The sequence below is a fragment of the Larus michahellis genome, chromosome 3, assembly GCF_964199755.1.
Source record: "Larus michahellis chromosome 3, bLarMic1.1, whole genome shotgun sequence".
NCBI classification, from domain to species: domain Eukaryota; kingdom Metazoa; phylum Chordata; class Aves; order Charadriiformes; family Laridae; genus Larus; species Larus michahellis.
The window spans coordinates 11,581,036-11,601,590 of NC_133898.1; the positions used below are offsets into that span (position 1 = coordinate 11,581,036).

At 38.6% G+C, this 20,555-nt stretch overlaps 1 protein-coding gene across 1 annotated transcript; it reads left to right on the forward strand.

The window, feature by feature from the left end:
- Positions 1–150: 150 nt before the first annotated feature.
- Positions 151–20,555, forward strand: PNPT1 (polyribonucleotide nucleotidyltransferase 1). The gene is made up of 29 exons (XM_074578565.1): positions 151–360; positions 1,005–1,065; positions 1,383–1,457; positions 2,165–2,270; positions 3,284–3,333; positions 3,820–3,883; positions 3,970–4,017; positions 4,731–4,844; positions 5,107–5,293; positions 5,811–5,862; positions 6,188–6,245; positions 6,401–6,497; positions 6,572–6,674; positions 7,899–7,969; positions 9,457–9,493; positions 10,234–10,300; positions 10,408–10,497; positions 11,393–11,446; positions 11,551–11,657; positions 12,329–12,400; positions 12,498–12,561; positions 14,193–14,276; positions 14,751–14,834; positions 16,828–16,934; positions 17,020–17,075; positions 17,638–17,716; positions 17,817–17,864; positions 18,584–18,742; positions 19,510–20,555. Exons 1-28 carry the CDS (start codon positions 176–178, stop codon positions 18,737–18,739), a joined length of 2,376 nt encoding a protein of 791 aa, XP_074434666.1. The 5' UTR covers positions 151–175; the 3' UTR covers positions 18,740–18,742; positions 19,510–20,555.

The following is a 20,555-nucleotide window of genomic DNA, read 5'->3' on the forward strand; positions in this document are numbered from 1 at the left end:
GGCTCCGCCAGGGGGCGCAGGGACGGGCTCGCGCCGGGGAATCGAAACTGCACTGCCGGCGCAAGAGCCAATCCGCTTCCAGCTTACTGCGCCACATCCCGCCCCCCGCCGCATGCGGCAGCCAATGCGGTGGCGACTGCCTGTAGGGGTTGCCCCCTTCCTGCCTACCGGCGCCATGGCCGCTGCCGGGAGCTGCGGCCGCGCCCGCGCCGCGCTGGGCGGTTGGGCTGCGGCGCCATGGCGGCGGCGGCGGCGGTTGCTGGTGCCGTCGGACGGCTGCGGCCTGCGGCTGGCGCCCGTTCGCCGAGCTGCCGCGGTGACCGCGCCCGGCCGGACGGTGACGGTGGAAGTTGGGGGCAGGTGAGGGGCCCTCGGGGGCGAGGCCCGGGGGGCGCCCCGCCGGCTGTGGGCAGGGGGTCCCCGGGCCGCCGGGTCAGTGGAGAGAGATGTCCGGGGGCGGGTGGGCTAAACAAACGTGAGGGGAAATGGCGGGTGGCGCTCCTGCGAGGCGTACCCCAGGGGCATCTCCTTCTGCCTGGACGGGAGAGGGAACGTGCTGTGGCTGTGGTGCGAAAAGGGGGTTCGGGAGGCCGGCAGGCGCCTCCCCCTCTCTCACGAGGGTATAGCAGGCGTCTGCTGGCCTTTTCCAGTGGCAACGCTAAAACCCAGCGTGAGCAGGCGGGGGATTCATCTCTCAGTGCGAGCAAAGCGTTCTGCCTCTGAGCCATGTGTATAAATTGAGGTGACAACCTGATGTGGCTGCAGGTCTTTGCTTCAGAGGGAAAGATGCGGGCTATTTGAGGCAAAAGCACGTCACAGTTAAGGAGATCTAGTTGCTTTTGGTCAAACGGTTCCAATTTGTACAGCTAATAAGGATTTTTGTGTCTAATATGAAGTGTCGCCTATATGCTGTGCAGTCAGTGCTGTAGCTGTAAGTGAATGCAGAGGGTGCTGGAAAATTTATTTGAATTTGCCGTGAGTAACAGGTTCTTTCTTTCCAATAGAAAGATGGAATTGTCATCTGGAAAACTTGCTAGGTTTGCTGATGGATCTGCTGTTGTTCAGGTAAAAAAAACCCCAAACGATCAAAACTTGTGCAACTTCAAAATTTCTGGATCTGAACAATCATTATTAGGATATCACTCTATTAAAAGGATATAGAGCCTCAAGTGGCAATTTAATCCCCAATGAAAGTACAGCCGTCTGTTTTGTAGGAAAATAAATTGTTTGACAAGCAAAAATAATGGTGCAAAGCATGGATTCATGTGGTTGTTTTCTGCAAAGAATATTCTGGAGTTTTAGTTTGTGAATCAGTTTAGGACTTCAGCCAGTATTTTGGTTGCGGGTAATTTCAATTGTCTTTGTTTTTTTTCTTAATTCAGCTAGGTGATACAGCGGTAATGGTCACAGCAGTCAGTAAAACTAAGCCTTCTGCATCTCAGTTCATGCCATTAGTGGTAAGTACTAAGGACAAAATTAGTTTTGTGATCATCAGTGGTAGCATTAGCACAGTAGTAATCATTAAATACTGGAGTTCAGGATGCTCAGGGTTGAACTTTGCCACAACATCCACATTCAGAAATTATATTTTAGATGTGTGGAAAACTAGTTGGATCATGAGGCTTGAAGTGTTGTGGTTATTAAGGGTTTTAAGGATTCGTATTCTAACTTGAGGCTGAGTAACGGTGAGTTCCTCGAGGGTCTGTTCTGGGTAACAGCCTGTTTCATACTTGTATTCGTGACCTGGAATTCCTGCTCATTAAGTTTGCAGGTGACGCCAAACGGGGGGTGCAGAGGATGTGCTCGGAAGCAGGGCTGACATCTGGAGGGGAAGGTCTAGGGACTGGAGGAATGGGTCGACAGGAACCTCATGAAAATCTGAGGACTACACAGAGTCCTGAATTTAAGAGTGCACTAGTGCCCTGCAGTGGTTCAGGCTGGGGCCTGGCTGGCTGGGCAGTCCGTATAGGATATAGGATGGGAGGGTGCGTGTGGCACCAGGACAGAGCCTTAAGTAACGTAATCTGAATTCAGAGTTGACCTTGCTCTGAGTGGGAAATTAGACTATAGACCTTCTGAGGTGCCCCTTCCGACCTGAATTGAGTCTGTGGCGCTGAAACCAGTAACCTGTTGTCGTTAGGAATCCCCGTTTTGTTTTTAAAAGGTTGACTATCGTCAGAAAGCTGCTGCAGCAGGAAGAATTCCTACAAACTATCTAAGAAGAGAACTTGGTTCCACTGATAGAGAAATTCTTACAAGCAGAGTAATAGGTAGGCTGAAACATTTTATTTACAATGTATTTTAAATATTTAATATCCTCATGACAGTTTGAAACGACAGTAATTTCTAGCTGCTGTTTGTAGAGTTGATTGTTTCTGCAGTAATGTCAGAAGAAAATAAACTTGTAGTTTCTTGTTTATCAGTACTGATTTTTAAAATAGTATATCAGCTGCGGCTGTGTGTATGTTCCTTTATACATAAGCCTGGATCTTGTAAAATCTTGTCAGCTTTGTTGATGTTACTGTATCTAAGATCCTAACTGTGGAGATGTTACCCCTGCAGTCACACATCTCTCTGGAGAGGTGGAAGAGACAACCAAGCTAAACTCTGGAATTCAAAGAGGCAGACTTACTGATTGGTATATACTCATTCTCTCTCTCTTGATTCTGCTGGAAGAGTCATCTCCATCATGGCTGTCTGCATTCGTGAATAAGATAATACCTTGAAATTCAACATTTATGTAAAACTTAATGTCAAATACACCGGCATCTTGAGACAGCAATGAGAAGAATCAGGAGAGGGAGCAGCCTATAAGGCCTAGGCTGTTACACAGTTCTATACACTTCAAACTGAAACAAAAAAGTAAAATTAACAGGAAAACTATGCATTATGGAAATAATGAAACATTTTGAACATAACTGCTTTGGTTGTTTTTCTTTGTTTGAAGACTACGTCCCTTCATTGAAAATACTTCTAGTGAAGTGCTATTTAATAGAGTATTTGTAGACTAAAGCGTAGAAGGCTTTTTAATGTTTTTACCTTGTGTTACCTGACGGTGGGTATGCTCACCCAAATACCTCTTATTTTACTGAGTCCTATTGACATTTCAGAGTTGATTACATTTCATGCTGAATTTCCTTCTGGGTTCTCAGCCTTTTCTTCTCTTTTTTGAGTCTTTCATTTAAACCATTTTGTCAGGTTTTTGTGGGGTTATTACAAGACAAACTGAATGCTGGCTACTGAAAACCAAATACTTCTTAGACTTTGAATATTTCTTTTGCAGATCGGTCAATCAGACCACTCTTTCCACTGGGCTACTTTTATGATACGCAGGTAGGTCACGCTCGCTGTCCTTGACTATAGCTACCTTCACAGTGGAAAATATGAGTCCATCCAATGAAAACTTCACGTGATATAGGCACTGTTTGAAGAAAAGCAGTTTTCATGAGCAACCAGGATGGGTCTACTCTTTGAAAAACAGTCTAATAGTGTAACACTGCTCTTTAGTTTGTCATCTCCTTGTATTAAATTATTTTGATTACGTGCTAGTTTCCACATTTTGCTGTAGAGATACAGGAACAAAATTCAAATATCCTCTGTACAACAGAAGAAAGAAAGACTAATAGCATATGTTATGTGATATGATACAATATTATACATTAGTGAGCTTTCTAGTTTAAATACCTGAACAAATTTTAATTTGCAGTATAGGCTTGTGTAAATACGTGGAATGTTTTGTTTTATTGTCCTTAGCTTTGTGTTGACAGCAAATAAAAACGTATAGGTCAAAATTATTCATTATCTTTTATCTTATGCCAGATCCTTTGTAATCTTTTAGCAGTAGATGGTGTCAATGATCCTGATATTCTAGCAATTAATGGAGGTAAGAGCACTGATAAAAAAAATACAGCTTGTGTGTGATTTGATATGATCCAGTTTTTCTAATACATGTTTTTATCTCTGTTCTAGCTTCTGCAGCACTTGCGTTGTCTGATATCCCATGGAACGGGCCTATTGGTAAGTAAATATTTTGAAACGATCGGTGATTTGAACATAATGGAAGATTTAGACCACAGTTCATGTTTTCTTTTTTTTTTAACAAGAATCTGAATTTAAAGTCCACTATCTCTTGTTTCAGGTATTGAAAATAATATTACAATGGATAGGATTATTGCATTTCAAAGCATTATTTTTCCTGGACTAAATATATTTCTGTAAGGGTTTAAAATCCAGAAATAGAATAGTATAGAGACCAAAACCTTAATTTTTTATTTAGAGAAAATTAGTCTTGAAAAGCATTGCTTAGAAAATAGATGGATAAGAATACTTTTTCTCCAGGAACTCAAGAAGAGCTTTATATCATTGTGAATATTTTATGGAAAGAGAAATGATCTAGCCAAGAACAAATATTTGGCTGTGTTTTCCTTTTACCTGCCTTTTTTCTAGAAAACATGTGCTCAAATGACTGAAGAAAACCCAATGGACTTGCAGCTTTATGTATAATACTACTTGGCATTATGTGCTCTACCCAGTAATACTAACCAAAAGAAATTCAAGAATAGATAACTTTGACTCACAGATTTGTTCCTAATATATAGCAAACATGCTAATATTTTAAAACAAATCCATAGCTTTAATTTTTGGTTTTAGATGTATAATTTTCAAAGTAAAATGATGCCTTAAATAACTTCTTATTATAACAATAATAATCTTTTGGAGTTTCTTTGTAGGTGCAGTAAGGGTAGGACTGGTTGATGGAGAAACTATTATCAATCCAACTCGAAAACAGATGTCTTCTAGTGCTTTAAATTTAGTTGTTGCTGGAGCTCCTCAAAATCAAGTTGGTAAGTAGGTTAATTATTAATATCTGTTGGGTGTTTGAAAATGAAGTAGATGCCTCTTTGCAGGTGTCTTCCTAGTCTTTGAAATTTGTAATTTTACCCACAGTAGGAATAAACAGTGATAGGTTAGATAACCCTTGGTTAGGTGAAGTAAATTCCATTATATTTACACAGTTTAACATTAATCTGTATTTCCTCAGTTGAGTTAGATTGCTATTGAACAATAAAATAGTAATTTCCTTTATTTTTAACTTTTCATTAATAGTTATGTTGGAAGCGACTGCTGAGAATATATTGCAACAAGACTTCTGTCATGCCATCAAAGTAGGGGTGAAGCATACGCAGCAAATAATTCAGGGAATTCAGCAACTAGTGAAAGAACGAGGTGTCGTCAAGAGAACTGTTCAGAAGCTATTCGTTGCTCCTGAAGAGATTGTGGAATGTGCAAAGAAGTAAGTTCAGAACAAATAATTTTGATCTAAATTCTGTTAAGTGACTCAAAATGCTTATTTAACGATGATGTAATCTGATGAGATGATCTGGGGTTTTTCTTTAACTAAATAGCATGTTTTGAATGTTCAGAATTACTTGCTGTGTTTTCCCCAGAAACTTAGGAACATGGCCTTCAGTTTTCTTGTTTTATACCTTAGTAAGAAGGATATGGCAAAACAAATATCCCAGAAGGCCAGTGGAAGCGTTGCGAGTTACTGTGCCGCTCTTGGGGAATGGTGACAAGAGGAGTCGGGAACATGTGGGCTTGTTTGAGCTTTGCTGTGGAAGTGATAACTGATTCCAGAGAGGTGGCAGGAGAGCAGGCAGGAAGGACGGCTGGAGCTCGTAGTGTTTATAAAAGTCAGGCTGGTGCTTTCATACTGCTGAAGAAAACAAATGTTTAGTCCTCAAGATAAACTAATTATATAAGTGTTTTTTAAGCTGTGTTTTCAAAAACTCTTTCTTTTCTTCCGAAAGACTTGCTTTTAACAAGATCTATGCGGTGTTCACAGATTCTAGCCATGATAAAGTAAGTAATCAATTCAAACGGGATATAATTATTTTTGAATTAATATCATAATGAACCTGTGGTAAGATTTAGTTCTTTGTGCTAATGTTAATACTCTTCTCCTCCTCTGCATACATTTGCAATAGTAATAATAAATTGTTCTGTAAGTTGTTATCTACCAGAACGTTTGCTCGCAGCACGTTACTGATCCTTGAATTTGTGTCACAATCCTATCCCTTATCCCTTGAGTTTTAAAGAATTTTAAAGCAAACAAAAACCCAACGACCCACACCTCTTTTGTTATTCTGCCCTGTAGAGTTAACTGATTGCAAATCCTGTGTTCTAGATTTCTAGAGATGAAGCAATTAACAAAATAAGGCTTGAAACAGAAGAACAGCTGAAAGGTATTATTTTCTGCTTTCTTAATATTTAGAGAATGCTTAAATGGAGATAGCCCTACTTAAAGTTACAGTGTGCTCTTTGTTGGCCAGGCTATTTTTGTGAAAATTCTATAAAATTCATTTTCCAACTTCAGATGGAATTTCTTTTTTATACCCAGAAAAGTTTCCGGAGGCCGAGCCTTATGAAATCATGGAATCTTTCAATGTGGTTTCAAAGGACATTTTTAGAAGTCTTGTCCTCAATGAATATAGAAGGTAAGTATATCAAACTCCTAGTAAATAATATTTCTGTCAACTTCTTGTCTCATAATTTCTGCTTTTAACTCTAGGTGTGACGGGAGAGATTTGACTTCCCTCCGAGACATTAAATGTGAAGTGAACGTGTTCAAAATGCTTCATGGATCAGCCTTGTTTCAGAGAGGTCAAACACAGGTAGTATCTTTCAGCTTTTGAGAAATTTATAATTTCTGACGTTTAAAGATTTATATCTTTCATTTAAATGAAAAGTTTCCTTTTTCTTCGCGTTCAAATAGTAATAACTAGAAACCAGCTTAGATTTAATTAAAATACATCTGAGACCATTAAGACAGTAAACAAAGCTTGGCCGTTTGCTACATGAACAGTACAGATGTTAGGATAACGTTCTAAGCGTATGTGCCCAGAAGGAGTCTGGTAAGCATTACTGTGTCTTCAGACTTTCTGAAGGATGTCTAGTAACCAAAGGTAGATGCTGTGAGGATTCTCCGTGGTCAGTTCAGCTGGGCAGATTTGGGGCATTTTTGGTCGGGTTTTTGTCTTGCGGGGAGGTGGTTTGAGAAGAGAAAGCTTTCCAATTCAGGATGGCTTAAAATAAAATTGCCATATGTTTTTCATCCCTCTATGTGGACATTTATGTTAAAGATACTCGTTGAAACAAAAGGTTTTCTTGTCAAATATAATCCTGTTCATTTTCAGAAAAATGGATGGCTTGATTAATGGGTCATTGGTATGTAGGGCAGTGCTAAATTGTGTATGTCATGAGAAATCTCTTAAAAGGAACTTCATATGTAACCTGGACTAAATAGGGAAACTGTACCAAAAAAAAAAAAGTCACGTTAACGACTACTTTTTCCTCCTCTTTGCCAAAAACGTCAGATGTTGGGTGGATTGAATTGGGATTGTACACAAGACTTGGCCTCCTATATTTTTATAGCTCGTTTTCCTAGAAGAGTGTCAGCCGTTGAGTTGACTTATTACGGGGTACATGGGTAGTTGCAAACAGTGATTTACTCCTCCGTGTTGTCCCCTCTTGTCCCACTAAAAATAACACGTGCTGCAAGTCCACGTGAGTAACACGCTTGCTCTTTTGCACAACCCTGGGTCTGCATCAGGCAGATGTTTTAGTCAGTTTTCAGTAAACAAACTGTTCTAGGCTCCTACCAGGTTAAGAAGCATTCAATTAATATTTTTAAATTGGATTGCTTGTAAGATTGTATAATCTTTGCAGACTATGAATAAGTTTGTGCAATGAAGGAAAAAAAAGTTATCAGAAGTGGTAGGCGATGGCATCGTATTTGTTGCTGAAATCATTCTTTTTGATTCTCCATAAGCAGCAGAAGTTGGGAAACATGGAAGTGTTTAAGAGCAGTTTATTTACCCTCTGTCGTCTTATTCTAGGTTCTCTGTACAGTTACATTTGACTCTATAGAATCAAGTGTAAAATCAGATCTTATCTCAACAGCAGTAAGGTATGTATATCTTCTGGTGTTTTGTCAGTGGCAACAAAAGAGGGGGAGCATTTAAGCACATTTGATAAAAGTTCCTTGAACTTCAACATATATATGTATTCATTAGGACTGAAAAATGTGTAAAATCAGACTTTGAAGTGGCCTGTCTTCAAGAGATCTTGGCAGTTGTTTTTTAAGATGACATTAATTCTATAGACATGCATGTGAAATTTCAGAGTATTACAAGTAACATCCAATCTGATTGGGAGAGAAAGAAAACAGCGAGTTACCCTTGAATTGGTAAAACTGTGTCTGTTTATCAAGTCATTAAAAAAACAATTGAAAGCTGATTCTCTTTGTTCCAAGTATTCATCATCACACTTGGAGCTTGATATGTATTCTACTCATTTAATCTATTTCTCACAAGTTATGAAGTTTTGCTCAATAGGTTGGATGCACGTAGCCCATGAAGTGCTGTTCTGTTTCTCAAGTTTAGTTTAAATGGGGAAAAATAAATAAATAAAAGCAGATAACGGTGAGGTGGGGGTGTGTGTGTGTCCCAACTGAATCAGCCTATCTAAATATTCTCATTTTGCCTCAAAAACGTTCAGAGGGTGAAAGTGATTGTGGTGTTTTTTTAAATGGAGTAAGGAAAATTTGACGGAAGACACAGCAAGCGAACCCTTGTGCTGTTAACTTTTTATTGCTGAGGGCTGACTTGGTGGGGAGAGGAAACTCCTTCCCTTTGAAGCTGCAGTTCGGTGATCTCATCCCACGAGTGTGGGGGCTTTCATGTCTTAGTGTCAGCTTTGCTTTAGTTACATTTTTTGGCCTAGAGGTGCTTGTCCGTATTCTGTAATTTTGGTATTCTTGGAAATCAGTTTATGTTCAATAATGGGTTTTAATTAGCAGTCATTAGGTTGCTTCATGAATGAGAGATTGCCCGTATGTGAAACTACAGGCAAGTCTTGACTTGAAGCAACTTTCTTTATAGGTTAGATTTTTTTGTATTTATTGCCAAAAGTCAAGTCTTGTGGTACTCTTTGAGTGCAGTTTTTTTTTTTTATTTAATCAAGAGCTATTTGGTGGTCGCAGAGATTTTCCATTTTCCTTCTGAGTGCTTACATTTCTGAGTCCTTACTGCAATGCGTACAGTAAGATGCTGGTGTTCTTGAAGTTTGATTTTTTTTTTATTGTATTTTTTTTCCTTCAGACACAGTGAAACCAGCATAAGGAACTGATAGGGCCTATTCTATTCTAAACATCTAGGGAAACTGTGTTAATGATTATTAACATATGAGGTTTTTTTCTTTGTAGGCTATGCTTTTGAATGTGTTTGTTACCTAGAAAACCTTACGAAAAATGTGGGTGGTCAGCAAATCTACTGATATGTTGGTTGTGCTAGGTTTATTTGTAAGTGTAACTGAATATAATCTTATGTATTACCTATTGTATGTAAGACGTGTTTGGTTGCTCTTTTTTGACATGGTCTTGTTTTTAATTAATAGTGGAATAAAAGATAAAAACTTCATGCTGCATTATGAGGTGAGAGTTTTACTGTGTCACAGCTTTCTGCATGATTCACAGAAGGGCTTAATGTCTTGCTTTTAATGATGAAATTGGTCACTAAACTTGCTAAAATTTCTAATTCATATGTGAATTTATACTGCCATTTATGAACAAAAGTGCTGGTTTCCTAGAAAGCACTCTATAATTTGTAAATTGCCATTTCATATAGCCTTTTTAATATCTTAACATTATGTCAGCTCCTTAAGAATGTGTTATTACTGAAAGCAGGATTAACCTGCTGTATTATTTTTAGTAAACTCTATTAATATGTTCAGCTGACATACTACACCAATAGTAAATAAGTGCTTTTACATCTCAGATCTCTCTCAGCCTTTGGAACTTGCCCAAACTATTTCATACAGGCAACGGGCATATCTTGTTCCATTATCTGTATGACAGGAACAAGATTTCTGAGATGTTGTTTGACAAGTTTAATTGGACTGAGCTTGTTGTGTTGGTTTTCAACTACCTTGCAACTGCTTTATTCTCTTGTTCTGTGGAAGTGAAGCATTTACACTACTTAAACTGGTCGTGGTTTGCAAGCTAAGTGACTGATAAAAGTCATGTGGTGGTTTGATTTTATTATTTTGGGTTTTTTTTATAATTTGTTTTTACCTTGAGATACACCAAAACTTCAAAGAGTTCTTTTCTAAGTGTATGTTTTAAAATGGAGAAAAAGTATTAATTTTCTATATACACATTTTTTTACTTCCTAGTTTCCTCCTTATGCAACCAATGAGATTGGCAAAGTTACTGGTATGAACAGAAGAGAACTTGGACATGGTAAGTTCAGAGTAGAGAAGTCCCATGTTGTAAGTTTTAGTGTTTCATCTGATTGTTTGTATTTATGCATTCCTTGATGTTTTGTGTTGGGTTTTTTTTTTAAACAGGTGCACTGGCAGAAAGAGCTTTGAAACCAATTATTCCCCAGGATTTCCCATTCACAATACGAGTTACTTCTGAAGTCTTAGAGTCAAACGGTATTATGATTTTCTTAATTTTAACTTTAATTTTAGAGACTAAATTTGGTTCTTAAAAAAAAGCTCGAGTTTGACAAACTTGAGTTGTAGGCATTTTAGGTAATAGATTTCATTTTTAACCTTCTTAATTTTGATAGCTCTATTACCTGAAGTACTTAAAATAGATGCATATGGTCATGAACAATGGACCTTTCTTTCAGTTTGTGTAAGAGCACAATATTAGTGTGAGATGTAAACATAAATTCTAAGTTTAATAAAGTGATACTTGGGGGCATTTTTATGCTACAGAGTGAGGGAAAATAAATTGGCATGTATTGATCTTCAGTGTCTAATCACAGCTGGTACCCTCCCTGACTTAGAGGTAACATCTCCTGGCTGGCTGTATTTGTTCTTTCCCATCTCCCCAGGCTGGGAGTGAGCTATCCGTTTCACCTCTCTACAGGTTCTCCTGGGTGGCAAGAAGCTCCCTGATGTCCCCTCCTATTTCCTAGCACTGTAGTGAGGTCAGGTGGGTGGGAGGAGGGGTTAGTGGAGAAAGGGAAGGAGCCCCGTTTGCAGCTGCCTGCAAAACCCACAGATTCCTTGTCTAGAATATTTAACATTAATAGTGATGCTTGGTGAGCCTTTTTGGTATTGGTGTCGTGAAAGATTCAAGCTATATTACCCATCTATTGTTAAAAATACTTCTGATACAGAAAACTTCTAATTGCAATTATTTATTGTAGCGTGTGTGTTGCTGCACAGTATTTTCTAGCTAGCAGCAAGTTAATTTGTCAAACTGGCATTGAAGAATATCACTAGCAAGTTTTGTTTCAGATACTTCTGACCAATGTTTTATGCTCTTCTCTCTCCCTGCCTCCCCCCACCACCCCCACCCCGTATTCTAACTCTGCAGGGTCCTCTTCAATGGCTTCTGCATGTGGTGGGAGTTTGGCATTAATGGATGCAGGTAAAAATATGGCGCTTAAAAGGATAAACTGCATATTACAATGTGTTACAGGATTTGAAAAACACCAGAGGTTATAAAAATTCATTTTTATTTACCGCTATTAGGAGTTCCAGTATCAAGTGCAGTGGCAGGTGTAGCAATAGGTCTCGTTACCAAATCCAACCTGGAAAAAGGAGATATTGAGGACTATCGCTTGCTGACAGACATCCTGGTGAGTGTTTCTAGCACTGTTCTCCTTATTGCTGCTAAATTGTGTAAAATACCCTCTATGGCTGCCTTTTACCCAGTTAATTCTGGAACATACACTACTGGAAATACTCAATGGTTTTATCTTCTCTGTTTTGTCTCCCAGACTCCTCCCTTATTTCAGAAAATCTCTGTGAAATGTTAAGTCATGTTTCATTTTTTGTAATTATTCAGTTATTTTTTTTAAGCTCTCACAAGGTCTCTCTTTCCAATGAATTTTGTCTTTTCTCTCGGGAGAAAGAGATTAATAATTCTTGAATGCTTTCATTTACTGAAAACCACAATATATTGGATAGAGAATAAGCACTTGGCAAAGTTGCTGGGGGAGAAAAATGCACATTGTTGTGCTGCTGCAGCTTCTTCCTGTGGCACCCACTGCTAGTGCAAAATCAGCTGTGGATTTGTTGTTCAGAAACTAGTCTACAAAAGCTCTTAATTTATAAGGTGAGAAAGGAACAGTGTTAATCATGAACAGCAAAATATGGCTGAAGAAAAACACGTGAGTCTCAGAAGTAATTCTAAGTCTGCAGAGCTACTTTGTGGCTTATTGAAACACAGAGTGTACTTTTAGTATAAGGAGGCTTGACACTGGGATGAAGTCACTCCAACTTGTTTTCTTTCTGTCTATGCTGGTAGGGAATTGAGGATTACTATGGTGATATGGATTTCAAGATGGCGGGTACTAGTAAAGGAATAACTGCCTTGCAGGTATCGTAACATTAAATCTTCCCAAAATGGAACTCTGCAACGTGTCTAAAACAAGCTTTCCTTACCTATTGATGTAACTTAACTCTCTTCCTATTAGGTTGATCTAAAACTGCCAGGAATACCCATAAAAATTGTAATGGAAGCTATTCAGCAAGCTACAAGTAGGTCCATGTTTGTATTTGCACCCATTTTATCATACTAAGTGATAAATTGCATTAAACCCTAACTTTTAGGAAACTAAATAATAGATTTTTGTTGTTGTTGTTGTTCTTATTGGGGAAAAAAGCTGCTATCTTCAAAAAACCGGTCTTGTTTGGATGTTGTCTGTTATGCTTCAATATAGGCACTTCATACAAAATAAGTAGCTTTTTGTGTGAGCGGAGCGCATTCAATCTCAAAAAAGCCAGGCCCTTCTGACCACAATTAAGTTTCATATGAAAGTACATAGTGTCAGCAAAATTGATACTATTGGTGGCTACTTTTATTAAAAAATAGAACAAAATACTATTCCCTGCAAATGGTGTGATACTAGTGGTCATCAGTTAGTACAAGGGGTCACTTATTTTGAAAAGTGCAATAAAGTTAGTGGCATAGCAAACTGGGGCGGGGGGCTGGAACCTTATACAAAAGAGCAACATCAGGGTAGAGGAATATATTACGCAACATTTGCAGGCGGTATTTTGGATTTGACTGATACAAGTACAGTTATTACTAAACCATGTCAGTCTATAAAGTTTTTGTCATACTGTATTCAAACCACATGTGGTGAGTTGGGGAAAAAAAAGGTTTGCTCTTCGCTCTGCAATAAATCAGTAAAAAGGCTTGTTAAAAATAAGCTCCAAGCTAACTTTAAAGTAACTTCAGGCCAATCTTTAAATGTCTCTTGAGCAGTGAGTTCTTGGAACCTAAGTAGAAGTCCGTATCACCTCGGGGAGTTGGTGGTTAGGACCCAGCAGCTCGATCCCCTGTGAATAACCCAGGTAGCAAAGGCTGGAGCGCAGCTTTGCGCACTGAAACTCTGGGTTGCTGGGGAAAGTTGGGAGAGCGAGCAGGCATCTGTTGCTAGTTAAATGTGTAAAGTGTTACTATAACACCACTATGGATTTGGACTAACGCACAAATATCCTATTACAATGACTTTTTTTAAATCTATCAGGGTAACGTTATAGAAAGAACAGCAAACTATTTCTCATCGACCATAGATTCAGCTACGTTTACTATTGAGAATTACTGCTGTCTGTATTCTGTCTGACGTGTACATCTAAAATATTACATGAAAAACTGAAGCTACAAGCTTTAATAAGGATTTAACTAGTTGTAAGAGAAAATTTTCAACTTGATTGTAAAAGCAAGATTTTTAGTAAGAAAGCCCTTATTAAAATGTAAGAACTAGTAATTCCTGTTCAATGGTGTATCACTTCAAGCAGCTCAACTGAAGTTCCAGGCCAATGTATCATAACTAATCAAAGCCACACCCTGTTGCTCATATCAGCATTCTGATTTATTTAAATAATACACTGAAACAGAACTGGATGTCATGTTCTAGGCTGCGTAGAGTCAATAAATGTGCTTTAAGGCACAGCTTTTGTATCCACAGAGCAGAACGATAGACTGCAACGAACGTGCACCGCTTGAAATGTGTTAAGTTACCATGATAAATTCTCAAGTTAGGCAGGAGGCAGTGAACGGATGCTTATCTACTTAAGAACAAAAACTGCATCAATCTATTTTGTTCTTATACAAAACTTTATTTTTTTCTTCTTCCTCCTTCCCACCCCACCAACCTCCACAGCTGCAAAGAGGGAGATTTTACAAATTATGAACCAAACGTTGGCAAAACCCAGATCTAACAGAAAAGAAAGTGGACCAGTTGTAGGTAACGTTAGCTGTGTGTTGATATGACTTCATCTCTTTTATAATTAACTCTTTAAAAATAAGCTCCTGCTTAAGCCAGCTTTTGTTAATGAATGATTACTACATATATCTGCCCCTGGAGGTTATTTTTTCTTTGGGTTTTTGGAGGGTTTTACTGCCGGGGGCGGGGAGGAGCACTGTACTATTTCACTGTACGCCAGAAAACAGAATTAAACTGAAGTTATGTGAAACTCACAAGATCAGAATGTATATAGAGGTCAGCATTGGTATGGCTTAAGGTAGCTTACAGTCATCAGAGTATTTGTATTCTGTGTCTTCATTTATTTCAGTTCTTAAATGTAATTACATCAATGTTTAGCAAATTACACAAGTAGCTGTAGAATATTAAAACCTAAATGAATGTGACTTAGTTTTTGTGATAGCTTTCAAGATTATTATATTTAGTATTTCAAAGAATTTTTAAATGTTCTTTCAGAAACTATCCACGTTCCATTATCAAAAAGGTTAAGATTCGTTGGTCCTGGGGCCTATAATTTGAAAAAACTTCAAGCACAGACTGGTAAGACATTCTTGCTTCCTGTGATTACATTATCCTAATGTGTTATTAGCTTCTCTCTATATGAAAATTACTAGTGTGGAGTTAATTAGTAGATCTTGGTAGCGCAGGTATTACTAGCACAGCTGTTGCTGGATCTTAATGCTATCTTTATGCCCATACCTATTTTAAGTAGCTAAACTTCAGCTTCCCAACTTGTGCTGTAGACCACCTCCATAGAACTGGCATTTGTGCTTCGGCAGCAACAACCTAATAAGTAGACGTGAAGAACTATTAAGAGAATAGAGTACTTCTAAACTTGTGCTTTATGCTGCAGGCTGCAAAACAGTATTTGCCTTTGTTCTCAGGCTTATGTTCAGCTGTTCAATGCTCCGTACCAAGCGAGTCTGTACTACATCTTGATAAGAGCGCGTGTGTTTTGAAGAGCTAGGGGAAGCTCGCTTCAGCTACCCTTACTTGTGTAGATTCTCTCTGTAAAAGTGCTTGCAGTTTCCCTGACAGCAGGAATTCCTAGAATTTTGGTGCATGTGAGATGGTGTTTTTCAGGGCTCACAGCAGAGGCAATTAAAGGTTCATCTAGGGACGGTATTGCAGATAGTGCTGAATGGAAGATGTGAAGTCAAGCAAGTCTGATCATGAGTATGCTGAAGCGTTGATCAAATCTATGCAGCTTCTCTTCCTATAACCAAAAGATTTTTTTGCTGTGGTTAAGAGGGGATGTTGAGCTCTTTTTCCTACAGCACTCATCAACTGTTTTCCTAGGATTCTGTGAAGAGCTTGTATACACTGTGAACATGCTGGCATATGTTAGAAATACAGCTCACTATCGCATCGTAGGAGTGACCTTTACTGTGGCTTAAACTGGTAGTGAGTAGTGTGAGAAGTTTCCTGACCTTGTTATGTTTCTTGGAATAACTTGATTCTATTTGTTTACACAGTGGTTTGTCCTGCCTGGAATAAGTGCCAAATTCAAAGTTTATGCCTCTTTCACTACCGTTTCCTAAATAGGGCAATTGATGTTGAGATAAATGCAGACTGACAGGTCACTTAGAATTAGGCCTATAGCTTGACGATGCCCTTGGAAGTGAACGAATGGAATTGGCAAAGCATTGAGTATTTCTGAGAGGTTACACTATTAAAACCCTTTGTTCAAATTACTCAAAGCAGTGAAACTAGGCATAGCCCACCCTTACCATCTCTCCAACGTGATGAAGGTATTGTTCAGCCAATAGTCAGCTGTGGTAGCAGAGCTGAGTTTCTGCTGGGATATTATTAAATAAATCAGATTTCTTTTATGAGCACTTCTTTATAAATGCCAATTCTTTCCTTTATTGCTTAATATAGTAAAACTTTTCACTTGTTCCCTACTTCTAGAAAGCTGAAAATTAAAAAAGGCTGATGTCTATAGTGTATCAAATAGATGTTCTGCTTTGGCTGTTTTGGACTTGAAACTCTTAATGTTGTGGCTAGCTTGAGTAGGGCTCCTCAGGGGATTGGGTTGGAGAAAAGGAGGGGAAAAAAAATCACCCTTCTCTTTGGTTGCAAGCCTATGCAGTCTGTTGGCCAGAATTTTACTGTGCGATCTTACTGTGTTCTGCCTCTAAAACACTTGAATTTCCATCTGCTATTAATGAAAGCTATAGTCTTATTGAAAATCTGGGAAATTAATGGAAGCTAAGATTCATTCATAAAACCAAAATCCTTTCAAGAATTTTTTCCTGGTCATAAAAGGATGATGATAATAATTTTGTGTTCTTATATGGAACATGAGTTTGTGCAGGTATTTGGCGAGCATACCTATAACTTGGTTTCCATTCCGTTGCATGGGAAGCTGTCCAGTGCCTAATCTGAAGAATATTTGAAATTATTAGGACTCGGAGATCTTAATGAGCCCGTGCAAAATCAGTTTGCTCTATGCAAGTCTTTCCTGAATGTAACTTTTCTGCTCGCTGAAACAATGTTCACCTGAATCCTCTCATTAAATTCTATTTCCAAGGCGTAACTGTGAGTCAGCTGGATGAAGAGACATATTCTGTGTTTGCCCCTACACCTAGTGCTATGCACGAAGCAAGAGAATTTATCCACGAAATCTGCAAAGATGATGTAAGGACAGACTTCTGTTGTTAGCTTTTACAATTTGCATTTTGTGAATTTTGTGTCTTACTCTTTTCTTTTTTCCGCCCTACAGCAGGAAGTTAATTTGGAATTTGGTGCAGTTTACACAGCCACGATAACTGAAATAAGGTATGAAAAGTGCTCTGGAGTCGAAGTAGAAATTAGTTTTACATAGCTGTATTCCTGATATGTAAATACAATGGAAAAGAATAGAAGCTTAAAGGAAGCCAAACTTCTGCTAGTGACACTGGCACCTGCATCGTTCCTGATATTTTTCTGTTGAAAATATTATTCTCTTTCTCAATAAGGCTGTTTTTTTGCTGCTTGTTTAGTTATTAGAATGTCTCTATAAATTGTAAAACTTAAGGCTTTTTTTCATCTGAGAGAGGTGGCAGGAATTTGCTTTTTACTTTTTGCAAGGCAAACAGTGGATTGAAATTACGTGCACTTTTTTGGATGTACTCATTACTGAAATACACTGTGCTAAAGGAAGTAATTTCCATCCACTTTCAATTAAGGAAAAATGACTGGACATGTTATGGTTGACAGAAGACTTTTTTGAAAAAGGGAAGAGTAAAATTTTGCGTATGAAAAGTTTAATAATGCTTGCTTTGAGGTCAATATGCAGAGTAAAATACACACAGACTTCTATCAATGTATTTTGAAATAACCACGCTGTTTTCTGTTGCAGAGATTCTGGAGTGATGGTAAAATTGTATCCAAACATGACGCCAGTGTTACTTCATAATTCACAACTTGATCAAAGAAAGGTAATACAATCTTAAACAAGTATAAACTAACACTTGTATAACTAACCTTACAGAACTAGTGACACTGAAATAAATTTTTCCGAAAAACACTGTGTTCTAGGTTAAACATCCTAGTGCCCTGGGATTAGAAGTTGGCCAAGAAATCCAGGTAACTTTTTTTTTTTAACTTTTAAAATTTTAGAATGTTAGTGAACTTTTTATTTTGTTCATGAAGAGAATTTTTTGCCATATCATATTCCATTTCTGTTCTGGTTAAAGGCCTGCTTGTGTTAAATCAGGTTTATTTAGTGTTTGTCCTGGTTCCGGTGGGGATAGGGTTAATTTTTCCTGGTATTCCATGCCATGTGAGCCACGCCCACCCTGAGCTGCCGGGGGAGGGGGCAGGAACTTGCCGCTTAAAAGCGGGCTGGGGCGTCCCGGGTCCGGCCGGTCGGCGAGCGGCGGGGAGCGGCGGTCCCGTAGTCGCGTTTGTATATTCCCCTGTCCGTGTTGTTGTTGTTTGCCTGTTCCCTTTGCTGTTCTGTTAAACTGCCTTTGTCCCAACCCAAGAGTCTTGCCTTTTCTTACGATCCTTCCTGTGTTAGGAAGGCACGTGCGAGCGGCACGTGGTTCTTTGTTGCCATCTGAGGCTAAACCACGACAGTGTTATACTCTTGCTACGTAGCCACCACAATAATTTGACAGAGCAATAGAGGCCAAATGGTGCCTGTTGTTGATGGCTTTTTTAGGGTCAAATTTAGGGGGCATCAGGGGGGGCCAGCTGCAAACCAAACAAACCAAAAAAACCCACCCCACCGCCTTTTAAGGAAAATGCTATTTCCAGCTCTTTGAGTTGGTCAGCCTTAAAGCAGTTTGTTTTCTTAACAGGTTAAATACTTCGGACGTGATCCGACTGATGGTAGAATGAGGCTTTCGCGTAAAATTCTACAGTCACCAGCCACAGCTGTGCTTAAAACCCTCACTGACAAAAACAGTATTGTGCTGGGAGGTACCGTTCCCCAGTCCTCCACTTCATCCCAGTGACAGGTAAGGCCATAGCAACAACTTCAGGTGACTCAGTACCGCGCTTTCTGTAGGACTATTGTACAGCATTGTATCGATCTGCTTTTCATATTGTACAGTTACCCTTTGGTGGTGCGCACATACAAAGTTAGCAACGGCCCTTTCATCTGCCGAGTTGTAAAGAGCTTGATATTGCAAAATTGTTTCAGATGCCTTGGAAGTTTCAGGCATCCTAGACAGCCTACTTTCTCCAAAACAAACTTGCTAATCTGCAACATCTCTGTAATATCTGTTCCCTCTTCTCTACCTTGCAACCATTTTTAAGGGGGGGTGGGGGAGAGGAAAGGTAGGGTAGGAGAAGAGAAGAAAAAATGAGCTGCTTTCTTGAAAGTTTTGAGTCAGTTAGTGGAGACTTCTCAGTTAATCTCAGACAATTAATGGAATGCCCAAAGCTCTCCTCTAGTACTGTTTTCCCAGCATGGATTTAACTTTCAATAGACTTATGCCTGAACCTTTCCCAAAACTGTTGTGTACGGGTTTTTCCCTTCGGAAGCTACTAAAACAGGAAGGTGTCTGATCATAAAATCAAGAGCAGTTACACAATGGGATTGGCAAATAGAAATGCAATGCACCGATGATAGTTTAAGGCAGTCTGCATCACTCTTATAGGAATGGTTCACAACACTAGAAATTAAGATTCACTGATTAATTATTTTTTTTTTAAGAAATGTTTTTTAATTTCAAGCCTTGGTATAATTAGTTGGTTACAGAATATTTTCTATCTCTTTCAGGAAAAGAGGCGTGATAATTCTTGGAAATACAAGTGACCTTTGCTAGAATCTGTAGATGTCTTCGCAAGAATCTGCAGGTGGATGGTAGTGAATCGTATTTTTTAAATAGACGCTATTTATGCTTAAAGGTGTTGTAGAACTTCAAATTGAAGTCTCCAAATTGATTAAAAACTCTTTTAAAATAAAAAGAGAAAACAAAAAACAGTGCTCTAATCTTGTGTAGCAGAAGTGAGATGAGAATCTAAGAACATGGAATTGCATAGACTGAAGAACAAATTACATTTCAGTGCTTAAGATTCTTCTCACTATCATCTCAAACTAAAAATGTAAAGATGAGAAGTAAGTATTTAACAATTATTTCCCAGGAGAAGGAACTATCCTGTATACTTGGTTGATAGGCACACTCGGACAAAGTTTTACTGGCTTTTCAGTGTACAAGATTGAAATGTTGAGCAAAACGTAAAGTATCACCTTTAACATGGTTGATGCTGTTTCAGATAAATACATCAGTAACTGCCATAGGTTTCAGACTTGCTAAAGTATCTGAGCAGAAGGGGGACAAAACAAAGAACCTGGCTGAAACATCATCGTTTACTATCTGGGTTCGTTAACACTGAATTTCAAAGTAGATAATTAAAACGTTAAGATTAAAATAATTGTTTTGGAATAAACAGTTGATGTGATAAGTCTTTCCCCTAAAACACCCTCCCTCATTAGGAGTGTCAGAATTCCTCTATGGATTATGTTGCACCAGTGGATTCACTGATCTCTTTTTAGACTTCAAAACATTTCCCAGGGGCTTGCAAGAACTACTTCTTTTTCTACTGTGAGGTACAGACTTTGAAAATCAGAGAGGTGTCCCTTCTGATGTTCACCAATTTGTATGTATAAGAAAATCGGCTTCCCACCTGATGACAAGTGGGCTCTGAACCTCCTGAAAGAAAAAAACAAATCACTGGGGAGAGGAGAAATGTGAATGTACAGTAAAAATGGCTCTCTTTTTTTATTATTATTCAAAGTTAAAATATTAAAGAAGAAAGAAATCA

Excerpts from the sequence above, each read along its gene's own strand:
- PNPT1 (XM_074578565.1), top strand. The coding sequence starts at position 176 with ATGGCCGCTGCCGGGAGCTGCGGCCGCGCCCGCGCCGCGCTGGGCGGT. Across the intron at positions 6,498-6,571 it reads GTCCTCAATGAATATAGAAG|GTGTGACGGGAGAGATTTGA; the intron begins GTAAGTATATCA and ends TTTTAACTCTAG. Across the intron at positions 10,498-11,392 it reads TGAAGTCTTAGAGTCAAACG|GGTCCTCTTCAATGGCTTCT; the intron begins GTATTATGATTT and ends CTAACTCTGCAG.